At 34.7% G+C, this 17257-nt stretch overlaps 1 protein-coding gene across 2 annotated transcripts in view; it reads right to left on the bottom strand.

The window, feature by feature from the left end:
* Positions 1 to 261: 261 nt before the first annotated feature.
* LOC126737949 (uncharacterized) overlaps positions 262 to 17257 on the bottom strand; it is a 541322-nt gene continuing 524326 nt past the window's right edge. Inside the window, exons 22-28 of one of the 2 annotated variants that reach the window (XM_050443074.1) lie at positions 11142 to 11576; positions 10455 to 11040; positions 8465 to 8675; positions 7887 to 8409; positions 6884 to 7836; positions 6717 to 6826; positions 262 to 6010 (exon numbers count right to left, since the gene is read on the bottom strand). In XM_050443074.1, the coding sequence (XP_050299031.1) occupies positions 5731 to 6010; positions 6717 to 6826; positions 6884 to 7836; positions 7887 to 8409; positions 8465 to 8675; positions 10455 to 11040; positions 11142 to 11576 (3098 nt within the window). In that variant the 3' untranslated portion in view covers positions 262 to 5730. The remainder of the gene's footprint in view (positions 6011 to 6716; positions 6827 to 6883; positions 7837 to 7886; positions 8410 to 8464; positions 8676 to 10454; positions 11041 to 11141; positions 11577 to 17257) is intronic. The other variant, XM_050443084.1, reaches the window with a different exon arrangement.

Below are 17257 nucleotides of genomic sequence, written 5' to 3'. Positions count from 1 at the left end.
TTATATATTAGTGCCATTATAAGATCACTTTTTCCTAACAAGAATAAGTTAAGCACGTACTTTGAGAAGAAATGTAAGATAGCTACGATCTATTTATCATATTCATACACAGATCAATTCCTTTATGTAAAAATATTGTATTTATTTCGTTGTCATGTGATTAAATCGTACCTCACAAGCTTACAAGAACCAGGAACATCCAGGAAATTAATACTAGCGTAGGTAGCGAAAAAGTGCACTCTTAGTTATTGAAAGACATAATGTAACTATAATACAAGTTAACTTTATATACATTTGGTAGAATACTTATGTTCTTAGTAGAAAAAATCAGTCTCATTTACAAGCCTTTTTTCAAGCTGCTTATAAGGTAAGAACCTACCACTTATTGCTTTACAATATTTTTTTTTTGGTTAACTCTAAAGCATATTCGTAAGTTCTTCTTATACCACAGCTATAATATATTAAACCCCCTCTCGATGTATAAAATTTACAGTGATAAACGATTAATGGACGATTCAAATTAAAGCTGTCAAAGTTTACAGACTATACTGTATATAGTATATTCTGTAAGCTTTGACGCTGTGTAGTAGCAAAAGAATAGGTACATACATTATTTTTTACATAAAGCAGCACGTAATTTGTGTGAATGGGTGGATGACGTTGAGCGGTTTAAATTTACATACATAATTTTTTAAATAAGGGCTTTATAGTTAACCACATAGATTAAAAATTTCTACATTTTACGTTGAAAAGGGTTATATAAATTAAATTCTTTTACAGTTTTCAATGTACAAGGTGTCTAAAATTCGAGGGTTCATGCAAACCGTAAAAGATACATGTCCGGTTGAATTCAAGTTAAGTAAGTTGATGCAATTTATTTAAAATTAAAAAAAATCCTGATTGTTTTCAGATATCCAAAAAAAAGCGAAAGTTCAAGTAATATTTTCTTATTTTTGTTGACGTTAGTTAAATCCATGGAGCAATATAAATGATACAGTTTCATTAGTACTTTTTTCGGACAACATGATGTGATTAAAATTGATGGTACGATGTTTTGTCTTTTACTGGCCATAATCGGGCGTGGCTTTAAATGAGTTCTAAAAGAATAAAAAAGATTTTTTTCGATATCTCATGACGTAATCGATTTTCAAACAGCATTTTAATAAGCATCCAATTAACTTTTCATCAACCATTTAATTATTTTAAGCAACCATTTAACCGCTGGGTTTTACGATTTTCTTACGGCGACCAGTGGTCACCCTCGAATTTCGGACTTCCTATATAGGATCAGATCATATATTTTTTCTACCCTCTTTGTAAAGGAAATGAGTTTGATACGTTACCGCAGCAGATGCTTTTAATTTTAGAAAATATGAATGTGTAATTAAAAAAGTGTATTCTTATGTTTTTTGCAACACTTTGTATATACTTAATTATATTTTGAAAAAATAGTTATCAAAGTTTCTTCCTACAAAAAGGGAGGGAGCAATATACGAAATTAACCCTTCCCAATCGTAATAATCTACGCTAATTTTTACCGTTTTGTTAAATATTAAATATTTGAATAATGAAATATATTAAATAGAATTAAAACATGTTTGTACCTTATAACTTCTACCATTGTAGTTAACTATAAAACGATTAATAATATAATCAATAAATTTTTTTTTAGTATCGGATTGATTTAGTGTCAATACCAAAAACATGGATATTTCAGCTAGCCTAACGTAAAGATATATAAATATATGTAAATAAAATAAAACAAATAACAACAGCTCCCAAAAAACTGAAGAAAGTAAGAAAAAAGTTACAGAGTCTCTTATCTAAAACTACGTATTATTTGGACTCTTCAGTTTAATAACAGAGGAAACTTACAAATAGTCAATAGATAATATTCAGTGTTTGCAAAAACAGATCAAATATTTAAAAGTTTTAACCTTAAATGGTCGAGTAACTTCTTCATATCAAAAGAGCTTAATTTCTTATACATGTTAATACGCGAAGGTGACAAGCTTCATTATAGGGGAACTAGGGGCAAGACGGGACCATGAGATAAGATGGGGTACCCCGATTACATCAAAACCTAAAAGTGTGTGACCACCTTTATTGCCTAGAGTCACATGTCTGGACAATACCCGCGCTCAATGCATCAGAGTAGTGATGTGCAACGATTACTTTTACTAAGTATCAAGTAGATACTGATACTTTATATCTAAGTATCAGATACTTTGTATTCGTTACAAAGTAGTCATTACTTGTATACTTGTTAGTGAATGTACAGACGAATATTAAGATTTTATATGAATACCTATATTAAATTTAGGGCTTGCTTTAGCGTTTGTTATATTTTTTGAGTATAATAGAGGGTTATCAAGTTTTAGTAAGATATTACAAAATGATACTTTAATACTTATGCTAATAAAAAGTAATCAAGTAATCAGGCACGACGGACGAATTCAAAACTATTTGAAGAACAAGGTATCGAGTATCGAAGTATCAAGCAAGCGCGTGGCGACAACGCCGGGTAAATATAAATAGGTATTATTGATCATTTTATTAACAATATTATCATATTTTACTTATAAAATAAATTTAGTACGCATAAGCAGCCACCGGTGGTGACATGGAAATTTGGGATTTGAAAAAGTATTCGAGAAACGAGTAGTTGGGGTCGAAGGAATTGATTATTTCGAATTTGTGTTTTGTTCCAGTTTGTTGTTCCTTAAGTTCGTATCCACTATCCCTGTTCTTTGTATTGCTTTTTTTCTAAAGCTTCAGACAAAAGTTCGCGACTCCATCGTTTGCGACCGACTGGAAATGTTCGGCTTTCCGTATACCAGAGACAACATGTTTGTACCTCAGGGAACATAATACATGTTTTAGCTTACGTCGAGTTTAATCCTCACTTAAGTACTAGAACTATTGCGTGGGAGTAAATTCAACTACTGTTCAGAATATTCTTAGGAATAATAGGTAATCGGTCTTTCGAATATTAAACCTTCACTAAACCATACGAGATAAGACTTAATTTTTTCTAAAGAGAATTGATTTTTTGATGATGATGCTTTAAGTGTAAAAATAATAATTTGTTTTTACGCTAAAAGCATGAGGTTGGTCTATTTTGTGGAGTCAGCAATCATCATTTTGTTCCAGGTTTCATCCATATCCTTTAAACGTGCACCAGGAATTAACCCAACATGATTTTGACTGAATGCTAGACTATTGTCACTGGTATTTGGGTTTAATTGCAGAAGATCCTTATGTGCTTTCAAACAGATTGCGGACAGATAAGGGTGTAAATTATTTGCAGTTTTCAAGAGAGGAATTACCAATTATTTTAAAAACAGTGTCACTGGAAATTGGGCAACAAATGCTGTTCTAGCACGATGGCTATCCAGCTCATTTCGCCTTAAATGGTCGGGAATTTTCAGATACTAACTACGCTGATAGATGGATAAGACGGGAGGTACCTCTCCATGGCCGGCTAGATCACCAGACCTAACATGTCTGGATGTTTATGTAAGGGTAGAATAAAAGGTATGATTCTGCAAGTCCTACGACACGACTAAACATGGTTGGCTGGATTAGGGATGGCATGCAATTTTTGTCAGTTGTTGAAGTAGAGAGTACAGTTTCAAAAGATGCTTCAGTACATTGAATGTAATGAACGGCAATTTGAACATTTGCGGTGGTACTAAATAAAGGTGTATAAAATACAACACCTTAAATTTCTTGAAATTTTATGAAAAATCTAAATATTAGATAATATATTTAGTCAAATTATTTTAGTGTTGTGTTCTTTATTGACTTCTCCATGGTTCACATTTTCAATGTTCACTTAGGACAAGGCTATATGACGATTGCTCTCAGGATGTGTAAGAACATACCAATTCTGACATCCCGATGCACTACAGAAAGTGGTAAACTAAGCTTAAAGAAGGGGTTTCAAGTCGAAATCCCGACAAGGGATGAATGGTCGGCGAACCAAGTTAAAGAGCCAAGTGGTTTCCAGGCCTGGTACACGGATGGATCATGGATGAAAAGCACCAATTCAGCCGGAGCCGGAGTGTACATCCCGCTAGAGAAACACAGCACAGTTTTCCAAGCGGAGGTGTTTGCTATACTCGAAGTAGTGAACAAACGAGAGGCATTTGAAGGTAACGAGAGGATTTGCATCTACTCCAGCGCTAGTCCAGGAATGCAGAGACGCATTGGAAAGGCTTGCAGCACACAAGGAAGTGAGACTGAGGTGGGTCTCAGGACACCAAGGTGTTGGGGGCAATGAGCGGGCCGACGAACTGGCAAGACAAGGTTCCGTTAACCCCTTCATAGGCCCCGAACCTTGTCTCGGTCTTAGCAAAATACAAATCTCTCAGGCACTTAATAATTGGGCCTGGGAAAAAACAAGGAAGAATTGGAGAAGGACAGAAGGATGTAGACAGGCCAAGGATATGATACCAGACCATGACGGCTCTAAAGCAAGGCGACTGCTAACAAAGACCCGACAAAGTATTAAAGACTTGGTGGGAATCCTGACCGGGCACAACAGTCTAAATAGGCATCCACATCTTCTTGGTATAAGAGAAAGCCCAGTATGTCCGAATTGCGGTACAGGGGAGGAAACTTCATACCACATACTAGGTATCTGTGATAGGTGGAGTCGCCTGAGAAGGAAAATTTTCGGAGCAACGACACTCCAGTGGAAAGATCTTAAAGATCTAGACTGGGACAACGTGCAAGCCTTTATTAAAAGGACGGGACGACTCAGTGGAGACCTCGCATTGGGAGTGGTGGCGTAGGAGTCGGTGATTCTGGGGTTGGCGAAAAGGGACTACTCAGGCCTACTTGCCGAGGTCTAGCTCCCCCACCCTTACTACTACTACTAGTTCAACTTGGTTTAGTTAACATCCTATATAAATAAACGTATAATATATATAACGATCAATCTATATTATATCTCGGATTTACTAAAACATACAGTTTGTTTCATTAAAAAAAAACTGATTTAAAATGAATTTATTCAGCCTGGCTAAGCAAAGGGGAGTTTTTGCCATTTTTTTTCGAATGGACATTTTTTTTAATAAATTTAGTTTAAAAAGTAATATCGATGATGCCGCTTTTATTAGCTTCTTTGGTTTTAAGAAGAAAGGATAAGTCATAAGTGAACGCCATCTAGCAGATTGTAGGAAAAGTAATTTGAAATTTTTTTTGGTAGAAAAAAATAAAGCAACTAAGTAATTTTAAACAAAATTTGTTAAAACAAAAATCGGTTCAGTCAGTACCGATTTTACCTGTTTTTATATTCCAAGATAAAAACTTTCCCCACCCTTTTATTTGACATATGACAGAAATGTTTGTAAAATATTTTGAGGTGTTTGTTATTGAAGGTTTTTGGGAAAAAATATAATCTTAAGATTAAAACAAGCTGTAATGCCCTCTAGCGGCTGACCAATACCAATAAACTTCAAAATAATTTCCAGTTTTTTTTTGGGCTATTTTTACACCAATTTTTTAAAGGCGCTACGATTATTATGGTTTGAGATATTGCAGACGTCTATTCTTAGTTGGTCACCCGGTACGTGTAGCCTGACAAGTTACTATCTTTTTTCAAAATTTGTCGAATTTTTGTCTCAAACAATTATTGAATTTAGCTCTTGCCTACATTATCTACTTATTTGGTATTAACACTGAACTCTTATCCGAAAAATATAATAACAATACCATAACCATCTATTCAGAATTTCCATGTTTCGCATGCATCTCGGTGGGCCACACACCTTCCTGTAATGAATCCCATTGTTTAAATTTCGTGCCCTTATTCGTTTTGCCACCGTTTACTTGTAACTTTCCTATGCTATTACTCTTCCGTATCTCAACCTTAGGCCCCTTGGTCTGATGAAGTAGTGGGGAGGTGACCATCGGAGAGTCCTCGTCGCTTTCCGAAGTGTCGGTAACCGGACTGGCAGTGCGATCGCGCCTTTTGAGGCTTTGCTCTAATCTTCTCAAAAATCTACAGAGATGTTAATATAAAAGCGAAATAGAAGTGGCGTTTTATGGGTAAGTTGGTTAATTTCTGAAGAAAACTATTTGTTACTAGACAACATTTCGAATTATATTTAATTTATCTACAGAGCTCTAGATAGGAAGAAATAGTCATAAATGACCAGAATAGACTCCTCCTCTAGATTGATATCATAAACCTACATTTTCATAGAGATTCATAAACAATTTTTCATGCCATCAACTGCAACAAAAAGTTAACATTATTCGAAACTTAAAAAAACGTGCAAAGTCTCTCTCAAGCCAATAATTTCATGAATAAAATATGAATGCCATTCAACAATTCTTAAATAAAAATAATTGCCCACCTTTCCTATAGTATCCAAGTACATGAACCAAACATACTTTAAGACCCCGGGTACTGATCGGAAGGCCTAGCTCGTACTCTTAACTATGAGCAAATAAAAATCGTATTCAGTAACATCCACACAAAAGAAAAGTGAAACTCCTAAACATTTGCAGATAGCTGTAATATACAAAATTCTTATGTAGGATAAATTTGAAGATATCTCGAAGAACGTCTTAAAGAACATAAAAGGGATATCTTAAGAAAAATGTTTTTCACCCTACAGCACTATTTCAAAACGTTGGCTAGAAACAAATAGTGTTCTTTAGAAATTGATTAATTTAGCTCCAAAATACCTATTCTACCTTACCTAATCTGGTTGCTAATTGCTCTTAATCTGCTAACTTTTTGATACTTTGGTTGCTTTCTAGTAAATTCTAAGGATCTAGATAACATTGGTGAGCTGGGGTTTGAGTCATTCTAAAAACAAACAATATTTCTATAACTAAATATGAATAATAAATCTATTGTACTTACTTTCTCTTCACATGACGCATCAAGAGATCTAGGATGCTTTTGATCCATCCATGTTACTGTTGGTGACCATCGTACTGTATCTGAACTAGGGCTAGAGGATGAATGCCTAAGTTCTCTAGCGGATACTATACTGTCGGAACTAGATGAAGAACTAACGACTTGAGTTCTGGCTAGTCTTCGTTTCGGGCTGAATTTCCTAGGAGGTGGAACCTTATAATAGGGGTCTTTGGTATTAGGAACATCTAAGTGATTATGCCACACTGGCGTTTGCTGTTGTTTAGTTGGACTGGGTGTTTTTGAGCTTCGGACTCGTTTCTCCCGTTTCCGTCCCACTTTTTTATGCTGAGTGGGATTGGTAACATTGACTTTGTCACTACTAGGGAAGTCGTAGAGGCCGTCTGAATCAGTAAATGGTAGTAGATCCTTGTTCTTGCCATAGAATAAAGGCGAAAAACGACCCATTCCAGTGGTACGATCACTTAAAGGGCTTTCACTGCGCGAACTCATGGGACTTAGATACTTTTCACCAGTGGCTGCATCAAGTTGAACAACGATTGAAGGAAGTTGCAAAGAGTTTTTGCTGTTAGAAGTCGTCAAGGGAAGAAGCAGACGATCCATGGAGCTTTCAATACTAATGCATTTCGCAACTTTAGGTGTCGTCAAGCTCGGAATAAGAGGCAGATCTAATAAAACAGTTTTATCAGTTGTGTCATTCATAAACACTTCCAACTCCTTAGCGCTTTTAACTTCTCCTTCGTCGATTTTCTCATCTATATGATCAGTTCCTATACCCTCATCATTAGATTCTAATAAAGGATCATCCGATAGAGTTTCGGAATCAGAACGGCCCCTTCTTTGGTTTCCTTGAGAAGTTTTTGAGTCACTATTTCCAGAATTTGAGTTCGGTTTGAGTACTGGAGTAGATTGTCTTCGAAATCCGTGGTTCCCTGAACCTAAGATGAACATTTATCAAAATGAAGTATGTGTATTAATATATTTGTACCTGGAGGGCCTTGGTCTTCCATTTCTGATGGACATAATGGATTACTAGATCCACATCGAGATGGTCCTGGACTCGCCATCGAACTGTAGCCAGACGAACTGAGATTTGACTCGGAAGCATGTTGATCACCCCGATGCGCCATGGAGAATGGACTTAAATAAGTCATTCCCCCGGATGCCCCATGATGATGAGCTGAAAGCTTAACAGCCGGAGATATCGACTCTATATCCGACTCGGCTTCGCTCATATTACAAGTGATGGTAATCAAGGGAGGAGCCGTAGGTAGATCCAATGAGGTAGGTTTTTCAAAATCTTTAAACATTTTCCTTCCGGATTTAGCTGTAAACGGGAATTGAAATGTGTCCTGATGCTGAGGGAAACCTCTTTGGGGCGGTGGCGACCCGGGAACCAGAAGAGTTGGAGTTTTTCTAGTCGGTGACGGTGTTTCAATAGTTAAAGTTGGTATCACTAGTGGGGGCGGTGGGTTCTGAATATTGATCTGCCCCAGGGGCGGCGGGCGATTCTGTCAACAAATAAGATTATAATTTTATGAATATTTCTGTCATCAACTGCTTTACCTTTGCTTTATATAAGGCACTGTGTTGCATCGCAGCGACCTCCTCGAATATAAGGCCGTCTTCTGCCAGAGGATCGATAACAATATCCGGGCATCGTATTTCGTCATCGTCGCTAGCACTGACAGATATGTTTGGAATCTCTATCGAAATTTTGTCATCGCTGTTTTCCAGTTCATCGAGTGAAGATGCTGAGATTTGGCCAGCGCTTAATCTGAAAAATTGGAACTTTTTTCCTGAGGAAATCGTTACTCTGTTAATACTGAAAGGAGGAAGGGTAAGTTCTGCAAAAGATTCAATTGTGATAAGCCATTTGCACTTCCTACCCTTACTTCCGCGTGCTCAGCGTCTTGCTTTTCATTAGCCTTAGGGAGAGCGCCCACCAAAGTGGCGTGACATGTAACATGGCAGTGACATTGCACGGGTATGGCACTGGCGTGGCAGGTAGTGCACACTAAAGTATGACATTAAATTACATTAAAAAGGTTAGTTAAATTCAAAATGCCTCTGAGGATGAAGTTATGCTAACGCTTTTAAACGTGAACAATATGAACAAAACTCGTCCGCAACGTCAGTTTTGTGTACACCCTTATTGGAAAGAGATGCAAGGACATAGTGGATTTAATGTATTTAAAGAACTAAATATGTATCCGGCGAAATTCCAATCCTTCTACAGAATGAGAAGAGAAACTTTTGAGTTATTACTGACAAAAATTAGTCCAATAATTTTTCGGACTTGTGTTGTCATATATGCCTGGAAATTTCTCAATTAATGAAACAAAACGAATGTTAAATTATGGACAGTCTTCCATATTTAAATTTGGCAACAAACACACATACAAAGTAGCACGTGGCAAAAAGTAGAACAAGCTCTATTTTTAACGACGTGGCGTAGCAAGCTGCATGATGCCACTGCTAGGGTTGAGCAAAATTTCACTACCTGCGAATCATTCACTGTGAATAAAAAATCACATTCACGACTTAACTTACTAACTTAAAAATAAACTGTGAAATGTCAAAATGTGAATGAAAAAGGCGCGTTCACATTCAGAGAAACGAATACGCGTTGAAATTTGAAAAACCGAAAGAAGTAATTCATTCATCAGCGATTGGCCGTCATTAAACAGACTATCTGACTCCCATCGTCTATCCGTCTCTCTCGTTTGTGGGGAAAAACGAGAGAACAATTATTTTTTATAAATTATTTTTATTGTACATATATTATATTTTATATTGTCATGCTTATTTAGTTTTTTTTACTGGATTTTTTTTGTGATAGAATATTTTCATTTATCTATTTCTGCGGAAGGTCGAATATTAAAATATGTTTGTTTTTATCATTATTTTAAACTTTTAAAGACAATTATTTCTTATTAGGACATCGTGATATTAGCTTTAAAAATGTCTATGAAAATATATATATTTTTTGAAATGTGACAACAATAAATCATTGTTGTCATTGTCAATGATATTGTCTCCAATTTTTATTTACTTTTAGTCCCCTTAATATTTGTATCTGGGTATGCACTCTCCTTAACACAATAAACACAGAATAGTAATACTTTTCTTGTTATTATGCGAATTCACTACCATGATATTAAACTAAACGATAGGCAAACTCGCCAACCGGCGCTCAATAGTGAATTTACGTTCACAGGTTATATTCACAGTGAATAGAAAATCGCGTTAACAGTTATACTGTGAATTCAAATTCACGACTTAGCTCAAACCTAGCCACTGCCACTATCATTTTGGTGTGCTCTGAATCATTCGTTGTCATGGGTTTCATTTAAAGTAACATGCTAGACGCGCGCTACTTGCTACTTGTCACTTGTTACGCCACTTTGGTGGGCGCTCTCCCTTAGGTAGCTCCTAAATCTGATTTGTCTCAAATATCACCGTGTCTTTTGATAACCAGAGTTGCCAATGGTTTAATGATTTATAATGAAAGATTAAAAAACTTTGAACTCCATAGCTTAATCTCTAAACTTACCTAGATATTGGCGACGGTGCCCTACGCATAATAGGTGTAATGGCCGGTGAAGGCATTGGCGAAGGTAAAGGTGTGGGCATTTCCCTAATGGGCGAAAGGCACTTATTGATTGTGCTAGGTATCTCTAATAATATTGTTGGAGGATGCAGTAGATTGGTGCCGCTACTGGCGGATCTATGCGCGCTAATTGGATCCAACACTGGCACTTCTATAGTACTTTGATGGTTAAACACGTGATGGTGCAAAATTGGACTTTCTGGTGCACCACTGGAAAAGCTTACAGGAGTATGTATAGAAGAAGAAGATGACTCGTCATCCCCTACGATATCATCGTGCGGACTGGAGGCAGTAGGTGTGGTCGAGGGAGACAGTTTTAAAGAAGAGGGCAAGTTAGCCCCAGCAGAGCTGGAGGAAAAGTTACGGAACATCGCGAGGATCGAGTCGGCACTGGCAGGTTTTTGTTTGCCCATTGATGTCTTGTGTTGTCTTCGGTTGATGAGGAGATCGGAGATGCTGGAGCTTAATGCGCTCGGGATTGCTAAGTCAGAGCTGGTAAATGAGTCGCTGCCTACAAAAAAAGAAGAACCTACTTTGACAATGCAGCTGTATCTTTAGTATAATTTAAAGTTCTCCTAACTATCGTATGTAACTAATTAGGTCGCTTCTGGGCATGTAAAAATTATTTACCCTGATTGCTGGAAGTACTATTGGGACTTCTATTAACCACACTAGGGGAGGGTGGTGTACTGGAAGGTCTTGGAAAAATACAGCCAAGCCTGTTAGTTTGCATAATTCCCATCTCCATATCTGATCCCGAACTCATTTCTGCACTAACTTTGTTCAATAATCGTGCAAACGTTACTTTTTTTTCCAGTTTTGGATCGTTTAAGGCTGTGAGAGCCGGGTCGTCACAAAACTTGGTTTCTTTGACTATTACTGAAGGAGCTGATTGAATTCCGCTTGTCTTTTGTTCACTCATTTGGATGAGCTCCCCCAAGCTGACTCTCTTAGAGTTGTGCTTGTTGACTGGTGAGATAAGTTGCTGGAGGATCTGCTTTTTCTCGGCCACGTTTTTCTTTGTTGGAGTTGAATTATTGCGCTTTTTCTTCGGAGATGGTGTTCCTATAAAGTATATTAGGGCAACATAAGACCTTGGGAAATTAATTTTTGGTCATATATTAATGCAGAAAGCAAACTTATGGTAATTATATCCTTATCCAATTGCTAAAAGAATAATACCATATACATTGACGAAGGTGAGAATTTTGAGCCATTATAGATCTTTTACATTTATTGAGTAACATAACCATAGATTAAGAATAATAAAGAGAAAATAATAAAATCAGGTAAGAAGTAGTTGACAATATATTTGTTAATAATATTTAAGTAATATGTCAAAAGTATATATTTCTATAATTTTATCCTACTTATTTTATTTGGATAAGCATATATTTAAATACACCAATTATTGTGACTTATAGCAGACATAGTGCAAATAAACTAGTTTAAAATTATAAATACAGTGCAACCTACCAGCCACACGCATAGTGAAAGGGGGAAAATAAGGGTGAGAATCTACAAAGTACAAGTTGATTACAGTTAGAGTTTCTCAGTCAAAGGAGGTTGAGTAGAAATAAAGATTCGGATCAAATTCAAATTATCATTAAAATATTTCCAACACTTTATAATAAAACTTTATTTCTACATAGTATTAGAGAGATAGTTTATATTATGGTACTGTTGGGTTACAAAAAACTTGTTGAAAAATTGAAGCGAAAGAAAGTTAAGTACCAACTTTAATTATTATTGGCAGATATAATTTTAAAGGTATATCGGTCCGGTCAACTTATGTCTTAAATGAGAAAATCAATGTATTAATTTGCAATGACAAATCTAACGTATAAGTTAAAAAGAGAACAATAGTTCCTACTAAATACGAAATAAATTCAAAGTAACGAATGCGTCTTACATTGCATAATTAATAAATCATTGTCGATCTCTCTTTACCTTCGCATATAATTCTCTTCATATATCATCCTCTTCATCATATAATTCTATATATGGGTATCACCACAAAAAAGAGCCGAACACATAGACATTTATATTGTATTCAGATTAGGTAATATATAGAAAAATAATTTAAATTAAATATGTTTAAGATACATATAACCGGGTGGTGCGTCGCCGAGCGGAACATAGGAAAACCCATGTAAATTTTAAGTGGGTCGATTATTGGCTTCCCTGTACATTTTACAGAAAAAATGTAAGATAACTTTTTAAAGAGACCAATCTGACAAACACTCGTGCAAAGTTTCAAAAAATTTTAATAAGCGAATCTTGAATTATTCAATTAAATGTAATTGCAAAATTAGCAAATTTTCGGTTCAGGTAAAACCAGACACCAGCCACCAGCGAACAATTTGTTGGCTTTGGCTAATCTGACAGCCGAATACAAGAAATGTTTCAAAAATAATGTGAATAAATTCGCAGAAAATGCAAAAATAAGTCTAATAAGATGTGCTGCCGCCTTTAAAAATCTATTAATTTTTTTTTCCAGCTTGTGGCATCTTGTTGGAATGCTCTATTAAAAAGGAAATAATAAATGCGTTTTTTTTATTTTAAGAAGGCTATTAATCGCTATAAAAAGCCTTCCATTGGCATATAATAATTTAAATTTTTGTTTCATAAAAAAACACGTAGATAAATATTTTTTTAAAAAATAAATCGAATTAAAGAATGAGAAGGTATTATTAGAAAAGTGTTCTTTGGTAAAGTAAATATCCAATATTTATTCATGAGTATTCATATACGCCAAAATACCGTACTTTTGCGGTAATAAGATTAAAAATAGATTAGTAGTTCTACTGTAACCGTGGGGTCTAGGTCAACAATTACTATTTCTCATCCAAGCCGTTGCTACACATTCCCTGACTCAGCTAAGGAAAAGGTAAAATTCACTCAAAATAGACACTAATATAGCACATTTAAAAATTATTATTCAATTCTTTCTCTAAGTACAAATAAGAGTTTTATGCCATGTATTGTCTTATTCTTTATTTCTTTATATCTTATTTAAAAGTGATACAGTATTTTATTTGTTTAATTAAATGCAATTAATCAATAAAATGTAAGATATTATAAAGATTCTTTATAATAACATACATTTTATTGACTTTTTTATTTTTGTTTTTAGACTTTGAGATGTAGGGTATGCTTGGAGACAGATATTAATTTAATAACATTAATATCACCACCACACAAAAAGTAATTTTTTTTGATATAATAAGTTCATATATAATTACTTAAAAAATTGACACATTTTCAATTTTGGTAATACTATATTTTTATATACATTATTCTAGGGTAAAATCAAAATGATATCCTGGGGACCTAAGCACTGATAGATGATTCCACCGTTTCAAAAGTTGAAATTAGTCGCCAAATTATGAAAAAAAAAATAAAGAATAAAAAATTAAAATTCGAAGATTGCAACAAACAAATTTGCGCCAAAGAAATCGAATTAGATGTCTTAAGTCATTATTAAAATACTCAAGAAACAATAACATGATTTCGGAAAAAGCCCAACATACTACATATTTTATTTGATTTACTAAACAATAATTTTAAGGTTATAATTGTACAAAACAAAAAATAAAAAATTAAAAAGTGGAACGCAACAACATAGACTCAACAAGAATCGAACCCGGTACAGCAAGGTTATAAGCATAAGTGTAAAACCTATCGGCTATACGGACCTAATGCTAAAACAACTTAACACGTTAGCCAATGTAAATTGAAGAAAGTGACTACAAGAAAAATGTTAAACGATACTTAGCTAAATTAAATTAGGTTCAAAAGTAAACACGTCATTCACACACACGAGAACAGGACTCTTTTTAGCTTTTGCAATTTCCATTTTCTCCAGAAGGTCAAGCTTCTTACCTTTAGGGCATTTATGAAGCATTTCAGCTCCCACCCCCGGAGAAAAATTATGAGTAGAGGCCAGCAAATGATTCGCAAACGATTGAGTATCACTGACATTGGTATTTTTAAATTTTTCAAAAAGCGCTACGTGTTCTTTAATGCGTGTAGAGATTTTTCTTCCAGACTGGCCAACGTATACTGCGTTGCAATCATCACATTTTAAAGAGTAAACTCCCGATTTAGAAAGGATGCCTGCCTTGTCCACTCTACTGACCAATTGGTTCTTTAAATTATTGACTGTCTTAAACGCGATTTTTACATTTATAATATTCAATTCTTTGGCGAAAGCTTCTTTTGACAAGGGGATATTAAACAATCTATAGAAAAATGAATTAAAGGAGGCAAATTTATATGAGTAGGGAGAATTTGAAGAGTACTGAATTACATTATCGGTAGTAGTGGGCTTCCGATATATTTCAGAAATAAGTTTATTGTTGCATTTCTTAACTAGAAGGTCAAGAAAAGACAAACAACCATCTTTTTCTTCTTCGATTGTAAATGAAATGTTAGGGTGTAAGGAATTTACGAAACTAAGAAAATTTGGTAGGTCTTCCTCCCTGCCATTACAGATTATAAAAATGTCATCCACATACCTCTTATATATCATGAGAAAATCTCTAAACCTACCCTCAACTATTTCTCTTTCTAGATGACTCATGAAAATCTCGCTTAGCAGAGGGGAAAGACAAGAAACCATAGCCAAACCTGAGACCTGCCTGAAAATTTTATTGTTAAACTGGAAAAAATTTTGGTTGATCACTATATCGAGTAAGTCTAAAAGATCCTCAATGACTATACGACTAAGAGATGTTTTTAATAGGAGAGTTCTCACTAACTTTAAACAATCTTTGGGAGGGATGCTGGGAAAAATATTTTTTACATCTAAGGAAATGAGTTTAGATCGATGAGATAAGATTTTTCAAACTGTTGGTTAGATCAACAGAATTCTTAGTCGAATAAATACTTTTAAAGTTAGTCACCTCCCTGAGAACGTTATTCAACCAAGAGGAAAGATTATAGCATGGGGAGTTAACAAAGGAAACCACTGGTCTTATGGGAAAATTGGTCTTATGGATTTTGGAGAGACCCTAAAGGATCGGAGTTCCAGGATTCATAGGATACAGTTTTTTTTTAGTGTTAAAGAATTTGAGAGTTAAGCTGCATCTGTCCAATGTTTGCTTAACTTTCGTAAAATACGAATTGGTGGGGTCTCTATTAACTGTAATGAAATCCTCCGAGTCCAGAAAATCCAATATCTTTTGAATGTAGTCAGTCTTGTTTAGAATGACTAAGCAATTACCCTTGTCTGCTTTTGACAATATCAAATCGTTACTCTTTATTTTATTTTTTAGCGAAATTAGGTGCTTTTTATTGATGTTATTGTTTAAGCTGTTCGAGCCACATCTAGAATTTAAAAAGTTTATTATTTTAGCGCGTAAGATGTTCTTATTTCTTGTATCAGCTGTCGTCTGCAAAATACTCTCAGCCTCCACAGCTAAAGTCTCTCGTGTTTGTGAGTCCACCTTATTATAAAGATTAAACTTAAGGTTAAGGTTTAGTATACTTTCTTCGTCAGAGGTAAAAATAACATCAGACAAATTTAAAAATCTTTTATGGAACTGAAAATGACAATGACAAAGTTTTTACGAAATGTTTGTTTTATGGACGAATGCACCTTTACCTTAAATAATGAGTCAAATATTCAAAATTTTTATTACTGGAGTAAAGAAAACGAACATAGATGTGTTCTTACAAGGACCCAATACCCTCAAAAGGTAAATGAATCATTTGAGAAACAGCACATGTCACTTTTAAACTATTTATAGAAAATAAGAAAAACTAAAAATCTCAAAGAATGGATTAAAAAATTATTTTTAAAAATAATTAGCATTAAAAACTTGTTCGATTTCGGGCATAATACAATAATATTTAAACCTTTAAGAAAAATTAGAAAAAAAATATGTGTATTTGAAAATGCGCGACATGTGATGTTTCTGAAATGAACATAAAAACTCAGAATATAAGGATATATTTTTATTGAATAATACGTCAAAAAAACATAAAATAAAAAACAAAACTAATTAATGGTCTTCATTTTCAGTTCTCGGCCAATTTAATATCTCTGTATAAAAGCCGTGGTGTTCTTCTGGAATGTATGCAAAAAGTCACATAAAGCGACTTCAAGTTTTTTTGAATTTATCGGAACCTTTCCTTGTGAATAAGCTGGTTGTTGCACAGGGGTAGGAAGTTGTAATAAGTTGGAGGTGGCAAGTCTAAATTTATGGCTTGTAACCCCGTCTTTAAAATTAAACGCCTCATTTAACAAGTTCATTTGAAGAATATCTAAAATGCGTGAAGTTTGAATTGTGTATTTTTGGTCCCTCGGTACACCAAGAGATTCAATGGACAAAGTGTTTTTTTTATAGAACTTTGGCCACCAACCTTTAAAATCAGCAATATCTTCAGTTTTTGCAAGTTTTACAAAATATTTCGATTTTTTGTTGAATTGACCATAATTTCGATGTATTCCATTATTGAGTAGATTCTATCATGTTTTTTAATCACTCGCTTAATGGTTGCAAAATTTCGATCATTTGGTGAAAAACAGTGTCCTCGTTGTGGAAAATACTGGTTAATGGTTTCGAATCGCTTCGTATGCACCAACGCCATTAAAAATCTGCAACTGTCCGAGAAAATATGTAGATTTTTAGTCCCGACTGGAATTTAATTCTGTAAAAAGTCCAAATGAAATGACGCTACTTCGTTGGGACCCTTTCTTGCGATACCCTCATGATAAAGGTAGAACTTGGCTTTCTGTT

The sequence above is a fragment of the Anthonomus grandis genome, chromosome 1, assembly GCF_022605725.1.
Source record: "Anthonomus grandis grandis chromosome 1, icAntGran1.3, whole genome shotgun sequence".
NCBI lineage: Eukaryota > Metazoa > Arthropoda > Insecta > Coleoptera > Curculionidae > Anthonomus > Anthonomus grandis.
The sequence above is the reverse complement of the archived record's forward strand: the minus strand, read 5'-3'. Positions and strand labels throughout refer to the sequence as shown.